The 11,803-nt window shown below is 46.0% G+C and overlaps 1 protein-coding gene across 1 annotated transcript in view; it reads left to right on the top strand.

Moving 5' to 3' along the window:
• The first annotated feature begins 882 nt into the window (after nucleotides 1-882).
• Nucleotides 883-11,803, top strand: part of ZFAND3 (zinc finger AN1-type containing 3) — a 186,054-nt gene continuing 175,133 nt past the window's right edge. Inside the window, exon 1 of the mRNA XM_042480595.1 lies at nucleotides 883-1,087. Within this exon, the coding sequence (XP_042336529.1) occupies nucleotides 1,017-1,087 (71 nt within the window). The 5' untranslated portion in view covers nucleotides 883-1,016. The remainder of the gene's footprint in view (nucleotides 1,088-11,803) is intronic.

Below are 11,803 nucleotides of genomic sequence, written 5' to 3'. Positions count from 1 at the left end.
TTTTAAATAAGTGATCTGTTTTAATATTTTAATACTAATATTTTAATACTAATGTAATGGTGAGTATGTTGTATGTTTTTTTATTGTACTGTGGTTTTTCAATATTTGGCTCCCAATTTTTTTTGGAGGGAAAAGAGGGATATATACAAATATAATAAATATAAGTAATAATAATCAATATGCAGAGGCCCCCAGCCCTTCCATCTTGGTCCCTGGGAGCAGAGGCTGCTGGAGGGGAATCCCATGATCCTGGGCAACCCCACCACCAGCAGCAGCAGCAGCAGCAGCAGGCATCCCGGCCCCGCCCCCCTGGCCAGGGAATTCCACAGCCGAGGGGGAGGGGCCAATCTCCACCCTTACTTCCGGGTTTCTCTTCCTCCTCCTTTTACGCATGCGCAGAGCCTGATTCGCCTCGCCCCGGACCCAATTTCCTCAGACTGTACCATTTCTTCAGAATGCACGGGGGGAGGCTGCTTCCACTCAAACACTTTTTTTAAAACCCTCTAGGCTTTTGACCTCTTCCGGCTTCAAAGCCAGGGCATCCCTACTCGTCTCAAAGAGCCCCCGCTTCTTTCTTGGGCTCCCCCTCGCCGCCACGTTGGGTCCCACCTCTCGCGCGCCGTTGGTACGCTCCGCTCCCTAAGAAGCCAACGGCCGGGCGAGACCACCCGATTGGCTCGGAGGGGGAGGAGCCGGGGGCATTGTTGGGTCAGGGGCGGCGGGGAGGCCTCGTCACAACGCAGCCGGCCGCCGCTCAGTGTCACCTCGAGCACCGCAGGGTGCGGCCGCCTCCGGTTCCGCCGCCTCTTCAGCCTGCTTCCAACCCACCCAGCCACCCGCCGTAGTGGTATCTCCCGGCTCCAGCTGACCGGCCTGGAATCCCGGCTTCGAGCCCCGGCCTGGACCCCGACGACGACGCCGACGACGCCCCTTCCTCCCTTCCTCCTCTCCTTCCCCCCGACCCCGAGGACGACGACGACGGGAGACCACGACGCCCCCGCCCCACGCCCGCCGCCATGGGAGACGCCGGCAGCGAGCGCAGCAAAGCCCCCAGCCTGCCGCCCCGCTGCCCCTGCGGCTTCTGGGGGTGAGTGAGACCGGGGCCCAGGAGGGAGGGAGGAAGGATGGGAGGGAGACGCGGGGGGAAGGGGAAGGGGAAGGGCCGGGTGGCTGGGTCAGGGGCTGGGCGGTGGCTGGCTGAGCCTGGCTTCGGCTGGGTCCCCCCCCTCTTCCCCTTCTTGGGCCTGGAAGGGGGCCCTCCTCCTCCTCTTCCTCCTCCTCACCCCAAAATGGAGGACGTTCCAGGAAATACACATACACAACCATATATATTGGTGTGTGTGTGTGTGTGTATGCATACGTACACATCTGTCGGGTATGCTTTGATTGAGAGTTCCTGCATGGCAGGGGGTGGAATGGATGGCCCTTGTGGTCTCTTCCAACTCTATGATTATACACACACACACACACACACACACATATATATATATATATACACACTCATATATATATATATATGATATACAAACACAAATATATATGCACTCGCACACATGTATATATACCCACATACACGTATTTATATATGTATACACACAGACACATGTATGACTGAATACATATGTATGCGGGTAAATATATATATATATATATATATATATGTGTGTGTGTGTGTAGTGTTGGACTTGGCCAAAGAAAAGCTAAAAACTGTAACATCAATTCATCCGGTATGGTTATTTATTGTCACACGGCATTACATGAGGTGGTGCTGGTGGTGGTAGGCCTTCAAGGGGTTTCCTGTCTTGCCACCCTCAGAGGCTGAGAGAGTGTGACTGGGCCTAAAGTGGGGTTTCTGTGGCCTAGCTGGTGGCTAGAAGTGGTCCTCCATCACTGCAAAATAGAGGAGGTTCCAGGAAACACACACACACACACACACACACACACACACACGGGTGTGTGTGTAGTGTAGGACCTGGTGAAGGAAAAGCTAAAAACAGCAACATCAATTCATCCTATATAGTTTATTTATTGTTATCCAAGATTATATGTGGTGGTAGGCCTTCAAGAGGTTTCCTATCTTGCCACCCTCTGAGGCTGAGAGAGTGTGACTGGGCCAAGGTCACCCTAAGGTAGAATTTCTATGGCTGAGCTTCTGGCCAGATGTGGCCCCCCTCACCGCAAAATGGAGGAGAAATGGCCAAAGAAAAGCTAACAACAGCAATATTAATTCATCCCATATGGTTTATTTACAGTTATATTACATGTGGTGGTGGTGGTGGTGGGATTATCTTGGCAAGGTTTGTTCAGAGGGGGTTTGCCTTTCATCTTCCTTTCAAACTGAGAGAATGTGACTCCCGCATGGTCATCCGGTGGGGTTTGTGGCCAAGCTGGTGACCAGAGGTGATCCTCCTCCTCACAGCAAAGGAGGGCCAGGTACCACAAAATAGAGGGTGTTCCAGGAAAAAATAATATCAGACCTGAACAAAGAAAAGCTGAAAACAGTAATATCAATTTATCCTGTATGATATTTACAGTGATATTACATGTGGTGGTGGCTGTTGTGGGCCTTCAAGTTGTTTCCTATAATGGGGTTTTCTTGACAAGGTTTGTTCAGAGGGGGTTTGCCTTTGTCTGAGGCTGAGAGAGTGTGACTTGCCCAGGGTCACCCAGTGGGGGTTTCCATGGCTGAGCTGGTGCCCAGAGGTGGTCCTTTTCACCACAGAGGAGGACCAGGTACCACAAAATAGAGGACGTTCCAGAAAAATGTTGAGCCTGACCAAAGAAAAGCTAAAATACAGTAATATCACTTTGTCCCATAGGTTAATTTACAGATATAGCCCCTATGGTGGTGGTGGTGGTTGTCGTGGGCCCTATCATGGGGTTTTCTTGGCAGTCTTTGTTTTGAGGGGGTTTGGCTTTCTCTTTCTCTGAGGCTGAGAGAGTGTGACTCACCCAAGGTCACCCAGTGGGGTTTCCATGGCCTAACAGGTTGCCAGAAGTGGCCCTCCTCACTGCAAAGGAGGACCAGGCACCACAAAATGGAAGACGTTCCAAGAAAAACAACAACATTGTTGGAACTGGCCAAAGAAAAGCTAAAAAGCTAAAATCGCCAAGATCTATTCATCCCATATGGTTTATTTACAGTTATATTGCATATGGTAGTTGTGATGCTGGTGGTTGTGGGGCCTTCAAGTCATTTTTTATCGTGGGGTTTTCTTGAAAGATTTCTTCAGAGGGGGGCTTGGCATTGCCATCCTCTGAGGCTGAGAGAGTGTGACTCACCCAGGTCACCCAGTGGGATTTCATGCCCGAGCTGGTGACCAGATGTTGTCCTCACCACAAAGAAAGACCAGGCACCCCAAAATGTTGGACGTTCAAGGAATAAAAAATGTCAGACATTTCCAAATAAAAGATAAAAACACTCATATAATGTAAGTTAATGCCTCTTAATCATGCTCAAAATGAAGCACATTTTGGAATTCCTCCTGGACAGAAGGCTGAAATGTAGGACATGTCCTGGAAAAGGAGGATGCCTGGACACCCTGGGTAAGTGGCTCCTCTCCAGGGGTGGAAAGGGTGAGGAGGGGAGTTGCGCCTCTCTCCAAGGCCTGGTGTCTTCCCTCCACAAATGCAGACAGACCCTGGGAGAAGAGGAGGAAGAAAACGGCAACCAACCCTTCTTTTCCTGTCACAAGAATCCTGCAAGTGTCTTTAGTGGGGGGACACTGCTCTGGTGTTGTGAGTGCTGGACTGAGTCTGGAGACCAGGGTTAAAATCCTAACTCGGCCATGCCGCAGTGTTTCAGACTCAGAAGATGGCCACGGCAAAAACCTCTCTGTGGAAAACTGCCAAGAAAACCCATGACCTTAGGGTCACCGTAAGTTGGAAATGACTTGAAGGCACACAACAGCAACTAGGGTGAAGTGCCTAGTCTGCCTCTCCAGTGAGTGGCTGCTGGCATAGAAAGCGGGGATTACTGGTTCTCTCCCCTCCACTAGAGTTCCTCCCCACCCCCTCATTCGGTACTGAAATCTACTTGCTTTCTTCCTTGTTTCTTTCCTTTCTTTGTGTGGAATGTTACTGACATATAGCTCTAAACTACTGTAATATGTCAGCCCTGCTTTTACTTCCCAGGTGTGACTTTTTATAGCAATGACACAGAAAATTTTCTCAAAATGGTGTCTGTCAAGGGATCTTGTAGCACCTTTGAGACTAACTGGAAAAAAAAGCTGGTAAAGTAAGCTTTGTGAAGCAAGATGGAATAGTGGTTTCAGTGTTGGATGCTGGAGACCAAGGTTCGAAACTCTGCTTGGCCATGAAACCCACTGGGTGACCTTGGGCAAGTCACACACTCTCAGCCACAGGAGAAGGTAGTGACAAACTTAGGCCCTGTACAAACAGGCCAAAATAAAGCTGCTTCGGGTCACTTTGGAGGTATGCTGTCTAAATGGTGCATGTGTCCTAAGAAGTCAGAAGCTGCACCAAAGCCACGCTCCAGTACTTAGGACTGGAGATTTGGTGCAGCTTCTGGACTCTCAGGACACATGCATCATTTAAACAGCATACTTCCAAAGTGACCCAAAGCAGCTTTATTTTGGCCTGTCTGTATGGGGCCTTAGTTGTTCTTGTGTGCCTTTAAAGTCGTTTCCGACTTGGTGAACCTATCATTGGGGATCCTATCATTCTTGGCAAGGTAAACCTATCATCAGTGGAGCTATCATTGTTTTTTCTTGGCAAGATTTGTTCAGTGGAGGTACAATTGCCTTCCCCTGAGGCAGAGAGAGTGTGACTTGTCCAAGGTCACCCAGTAGGTTTCTCTCGGCCAAAATCAGCCTCTGAACAAATTTTGCTAAGAAAACTTTGTGATAGGTTGCCATACGTCAGAAATGACTTGAAGGCACACAGCAACAACAGCGGTGTGAGCTGTCATATGCTTGAGCCTACTTCCTCAGACTATACTGATTTTCCAGATTAACATGGCTGTGTCTTCGAATTTTTCCTAAAGGGAGTGTGTTTCTTCTTCCCCTTTCCTCATACTCACTATCTTCTCCTTCCATCATCCCAAATTGACAAGAAACTCCCCCCCCCCCTTTAATTTTGAGCATGTCAGTTCAATAATAATAGAGGCAATTATACAAAGATACTTTCCCAATGGGGAGCAGAGGGTGATAGACAAAGTAATTATCCTGTGAAGAGCTTGTTGGCCATTTAGGTCTAAAAAGTTATGTCTTTGACATAGTTACACTTCCACTTAGAGTTGCGTATCAGTGGTGAAGATGCTGGTTTCCCTTTTTTTGCTTTTATGGATTCTCTACCCCCTCCCTTTGCTCTGGCTTCTGCTGTAGAGTTTGGTGTTTGTACAAGTTTAAATATTACTCTTCCAGAGTTATCCAGTGGAAGCACCCAGGGTAGGAGAATGCATGGTGAGAGGATTAGTTGACTTACTGTGAGCTGACTAAGTTGTAGTAAGATTATTATGTATAGTAATTTGATACATTAATTATGGCACAGATAACAAAACAGTTCTGACTCTCTTGTCTGCAACAGCTTTTTGTCACAACAAGCTTATTAATCTTTGCAGTGCCACAAGACTGGGTAAAAGCCAATATCATGAGAGTAGGCCTGTTTGTACAATGGGATTTCTGTCTCTTTTCCTTCTCCAGCTTTTGTGGCTGCCTTCAAAGGGGGAAAAATCTCTTTCCTGCTCCTCATTCTTCTGATGGAAATACTTCAGCCATCAGACCAACTTTACTGGATTGCACATGTCAGCCTAAATCCAGCTGCTAGTCCCAAAATAGTAGTTCCATTGAGTCAATGGGATATATGTCGATTCACTGTTGAACATATCAACATTCAGTGGACATACTGTAGCTAAACTGGGACTAACATTTGGATCTGGGAACTGTGAGGTTAAGAATTTCTTTAATCTGAAGACAAACAAACATGGAATTGTTCGGGGAGTTTGCAGCTAGAGAATAGATTTGAAGCTCTTTCCCTTATCAAGGAGGATGAAGAAGAGCAGCATGGACAGACTTCAGGGACAGAGCAGGGGAGCCTGAGAGTCCCACCCGAGGGAACAGTCGCTGCTAAGCCTCGGAGGAGGCGTGTGGTCGTAGTGGGGGACTCCTTGCTGAGGGGTACAGAAGCAGTGATTTGTAGGCCTGACAAGATGTCTCGAGAGGTGTGTTGTCTTCCAGGTGCAAAGATCCGTGATGTGACAGAGAGGCTGACAAGACAGGTCAAGCCTACTGACCAATACCCCTTCCTTTTGGTCCACGTGGGAACTAATGATACTGCAAGACACAGCATTCAGAACATCAAAAGGGATTACGAGGCGCTTGGTAGGAAGCTGAAAGGAATGGATGTACAGGTTGTCATCTCGTCTCTTCTGCCAGTTGAAGGGCATGGTCCAGGAAGGGAGAGGAAAATCGCGGATGTGAACAACTGGCTTCGCAGATGGTGCCGCTGAGAAGGATTTGGATTCTTCGATCATGGGCTGCGGTTCCACGAGGAGGGACTTCTTGCAACAGACGGGTTGCATCTCACGCCAGTTGGAAGAAATGTTTTTGCCAACAGTCTTAAGAACTTGATCAGGAGAGCTTTAAACTGAGTTCCGAGGGGAAGGGAGACAATATTAAGGAAGGCGAAAGGGATGGCGAAAATAGTCAAACTGACATAGAGGAGACAAGGCAAACAGTGCAAGGACCCAACAGTAGGAGGCAAAAAAACTTGCACAGGCAGCAAGTAAAAGGGAACCATGGTCTGTGATGTCTCTACACTAATGCACAGAGCATGGGAAATAAGCAAGATGAACTCGAACTCCTAGTACAACAAAGCAAATATGATATGATAGGCATCATTGAAACCTGGTGGGATGAGTCTTATGATTGGAATGTGGAAATAGAGGGGTATAACCTTATTAAGAGAAATAGACCAAACAGGAAAGGAGGAGGAATAGCACTATATGTCAAAGATATTTACACCAGTGAAGAGATCCTGGACATCAATCATGGAAGCCAGGTGGAAAGCATCTGGATAAGAATCAAAGGGGAGAGAAACAACAAGGATGTTACGGTGGGAGTCTACTACAGACCCCCAAGTCAGACGGAGGAATTGGATGATATCTTTCTAGAACAGATGACCACACAGTCAGAAAAGAGAGATGTAGTAGTGATGGGCAACTTCAACTATCCTGATATTTGCTGGAAGTCAAACTCGGCAAAATCCTCAAGGTCTAGCAAATTCCTCACTTGCCTGGAAGACAATTTCATGGTCCAAAAGGTGGAAGAGGCAACAAGGGGGTCAGCTATTTTAGATCTGATCCTAACCAACAAGGATGACTTGGTGAATGGGGTGCAAGTGGTGGGATCATTAGGTGGAAGTGACCATGTTCTCCTGGAGTTTGTAATACAGTGGAAAGGAGAAGCCAGGCATAGTCAGACATGCATCCTAGACTTTAGGAGAGCGGATTTCAGTAAACTTAGAGAAGTATTGAGAGCGATTCCATGGTCAGAAATACTAAAAAATAAAGGAGTTCAGGACGGATGGGAGTTTCTCAAAAGAGAGATACTGAAGGCACAATTTCAAACAGTTCCAGTGAGAAAGAAAAACGGGAGGTGTCTCAAGAAACCAGGATGGATGACTAAGGAACTTTCAACCGAGCTAAGTTTGAAACGGAACATGTATAAGAAATGGAAAAAGGGAGAAATCACAAAAAAGGAATTCAAAGAAATAGCAGGCATGTGTAGGGGTAAAGTCAGAAAAGCTAAAGCACAGAACGAACTCAGGCTTGCTAGAGAGGTTAAGAACAATAAAAAGGGCTTTTTTTGGATATGTCCGCAGCAAAAGGAAGAAGAAGGAAACGGTCGGGCCACTGCGTGGAGAAGATGGCAAAATGCTAACAGAAGACAGAGAAAAGGCAGAATTACTCAACACCTTCTTTGCCTCAGTCTTCTCAGAAAAGGCAAAGGGTGCTCAACCTGAGGATAATGGAGCAGAGGACAGAATAGGGGAATTTCAGCACAGAATAAGTAAAGAGATAGTAGAGGAACACCTTGTTAATCTAAATGAATTTAAGTCTCCGGGACCAGATGAACTCCATCCAAGGGTATTAAAAGAACTGGCAAATGTAATATCGGAGCCATTGGCAATAATCTTTGAAAACTCCTGGAAAACAGGAGAGATCCCAGCAGACTGGCGGAGGGCAAATGTTGTCCCCATCTTCAAAAAGGGGAAAAAAGAGGATCCCAACAATTATCGTCCAGTTAGTCTGACATCAATACCAGGAAAGATTCTGGAGCAGATCATTAAACAGAGAGTCTGTGAACATCTCGAAGGCAATGCCATAATCACAAAAAGTCAACATGGGTTTCAGAGAAACAAGTCATGCCAGACAAACCTAATCTCTTTCTTTGATAAAATTACCAGCTTGGTAGATGAAGGGAATGCTGTGGATATAGTATATCTTGATTTCAGTAAGGCCTTTGACAAGGTTTCCCATGATATTCTTGCAAACAAGCTTGTAAAATGTGGGCTAGACAAGGCAACTGTTACATGGATCTGTAATTGGTTGACCGGCCGAACCCAAAGGGTGCTCAACAATGGCTCCTTTTCATCCTGGAGAAAAGTGACCAGTGGGGTCCCACAGGGCTCTGTCCTGGGCCCAGTGCTATTCAACATCTTTATCAATGACCTGGATGACAGAATTGGGAGCATACTTATCAAATTTGCAGATGACACCAAATTAGGGGGAATAGCTAATACCCCAGAGGACAGGATCAAGATTCAAAATGACCTGAATAGACTAGAAAGCTGGGCCAAAGCTAACAAAATGAAATTCAACACAGAGAAATGTAAGGTATTGCACTTAGGGCGGAAAAATAAAATGCACAGATATAGGATGGGTGACACCTGGCTGAATGAAACTACGTGTGAAAGGGATCTAGGAGTCCAAGTAGACCACAAGTTGAACATGAGTGAACAGTGTGATGCGGCAGCTAAAAAGGCCAATGCTATTTTAGGCTGCAACAATAGAAGTATAGTGTCTAGATCAAGAGAAGTAATAGTGCCACTGTATTCTGCTCTGGTCAGGCCCCACCTAGAATATTGTGTCCAGTTCTGGGCACCACAATTCAAAAAGGACATTGAGAAACTGGAGCGTGTCCAAAGGAGGGCGACAAAAATGGTGAAGGGTCTGGAAACCATGCCCTATGAGGAACGACTTAGGGAGCTGGGGATGTTTAGCCTGGAGAAAAGAAGGTTAAGAGGCGATATGATAGCCCTGTTTAAATATTTGAAGGGATGTCATATTGAGGAGGGAGCAAGCTTGTTTTCTGCTGCTCCAGAGAACAAGACCCGGATGCAAGCTACAGGAAAAGAGATTCCACCTGAACATTAGGAGGAACTTCCTGACAGTAAGGGCTGTTCGGCAGTGGAATGCACTCCCTCGGAGGGTGATAGAGTCTCCTTCCTTGGAGGTCTTTAAACAGAGGCTGGATGGCCATCTGTCAGGGATGCTTTGATTTGGATTTCCTGCATGGCAGGGGGTTGGACTGGATGGCCCTAGTGGTCTCTTCCAACTCTATGATTCTATGGTGAAAATTTCTTCTGTCTTTTTGCTTTTAAAACTCATGGGTGCTTTCTGCACCGCCATTTGGGACGTCCTCCGGACGTCCCATTTTAAAAAGGGGGCGTCTCTTATAGACGCCCCTGGGCCTAGTACGGACTCTGTCCGTACAAGATGGCGCCGGCCCTTCTACATGGCCGGCGCCATCTTTGCGTATCGGACGCTGAGCGTCCGTACGCGTCGCGCCGCTTGTGACGTAGCGAGCGCGCCCCTGGCGCCTCGCTACGTCGCAAACGCGACGGAAAAAGAAGCTCCATTTTGGAGCTTATTTTTCGGTCCGTGCGGGAGTCGGGCCGTGTGAAGGCTCTGGCTCCCCTGCGGACCTACTGGCGGCGGCGGCAGACTGCCGCAAAGCGGCGGTCTGTACCCCGCCATGGAGAATAAAGCTTTCGGTGGCTACTTGAAGTTTTCCATGGCAACCTTCCCATAGTTCCTTTGGCTTTGAAGACCTACTCAGGAGCTGGCAGCTTTTTCTCTAGAAGGCAATGGAGACTATTTTCTCTACCCTCTGCTGCAATCCTGAAAAACATGTAGTATGCCAGCATAGAAGTCTGTTGGCCTGGCATAGTACTGTATACCAACAGGATTCTGACCTAAAACTATAACAGTAACTAATAGAGTGGAACTACAACTCTAATTACTTTTTAAAAGTATCGTAATGGTCCATGTTCTGTCACAATATGTCATCTGACTGGCAGCTATGGAAACAATACTGGACTAAAAGTGCCTCTAGTCTGATCCAGCGTGGCTTTTTCTATATTCTTATGTACAATGTGACATAATTAATGATAAAAAAGAGAAATGATCTATTGCAATGTATTTTGTAATGTTTCAAAAGCCACAAATTGTTTTCAGCAATATGATACTTTGCATGGTTTGTTTTCAATTTCTGTTTGTTGCAGTCTTAAATGGTTCTTTTCTTCTCCACTTGATTTTTTTCTTCACTTCTATTTTAGGCTGCACCTGCACTTCAGCAATAATCCAGTTTGACACCATTTTAACTGCCATGGCTCCATGCTGTGGAATTCTGGGAATTGTAGTTTTGTGGGACATTTAACCTTCTCTGTCAGAGAGTTCTGGTGTCACAACAAACTACAGTTTCCAAGATTCCCTAACATGGAGCCATGACAGTTAAAGTAGTGTCAAACTGGATTATTTCTGCAGCGCAGATGCAGTTTAAGTTGAAATTGTCACAGTATTTGTAAACTGTGTAATCTACTACATCATCAAGAAGTATAGGCTGCATTCTAAAGAAGAACTGGTTTTTCCATATATGATGTTTTCTAGATTTTTCCTTTCAATAAAATGCAAAAGTGAAGAAAGATGCCATGCCTTGAAGTAAATATTTTGGCTATTGGCTAGTAAAAATATCAAAGGAACTCACAGTCATATGTGCAGTTCTTCTTGTGTACAGTATGGATGCAGAGTAAAGTGCTACTTTTCCTGCCTATGGTTATTAATAGCAATGTTGAATAGTGATACTCTTGTAAAGGTACAGTTAGTGATTTATATATCAATGTAAGTACAGGCGACTCATGCCATCTGCAGATTTGGACATCTGAGGATTGCCCCAGCCCATTCATTCCAATAGCAGCACTTGCATTGGGAACACCAGTTCAGGTACTGCGTTTTCTGTTATCTGCTGGAGGGTGCCTGGAACAGAACCCCCCATAGATACGAAGGTCCAACAGTAATAAGTAGGATCCTTTTTGATTTTCACCAGTTTGCACAGCTTGGAACATGTGGTGTGAAAATGAATTTGATAATGTTGAACATTAGAATTTGGGAAATAAATTAATTACCAGCAGCACTCATAATGGAAATAATTTAATTAATTGAATTATCATTGATTAACTCATTAATTAAAGCATTAGTTTCCATGGCAGACCATTAGGTTTACTGAGAATGGCATGGATGTTGTTAGGGGCACATCTTATTTTTGGCAACTTCTAAAATGCTCTTGTGGTTGCTCATCTGTAGTCAGTGTAGCATAATGGTTTGAGTATTTGACTAAGATACTGGAAGACCAGAGTTTGAATCCCTACTTGGCCACAAAAACCCGCTGGGTGACTTTGGACAAGTTACACACTCTCAGATTCAAAGGAAGTGAATGGGAGCCTTGGTGATGCAGTGGTTAAATGCCACTACTGTAGCCACAATGTTGTGAGTTTGATCCTT

Source organism: Sceloporus undulatus, chromosome 1, assembly GCF_019175285.1.
Source record: "Sceloporus undulatus isolate JIND9_A2432 ecotype Alabama chromosome 1, SceUnd_v1.1, whole genome shotgun sequence".
Taxonomy (NCBI): Eukaryota; Metazoa; Chordata; class Lepidosauria; order Squamata; family Phrynosomatidae; genus Sceloporus; species Sceloporus undulatus.
Note: the sequence above shows the minus strand (reverse complement) of the source record. Positions and strands in the feature narration are given on the sequence as shown.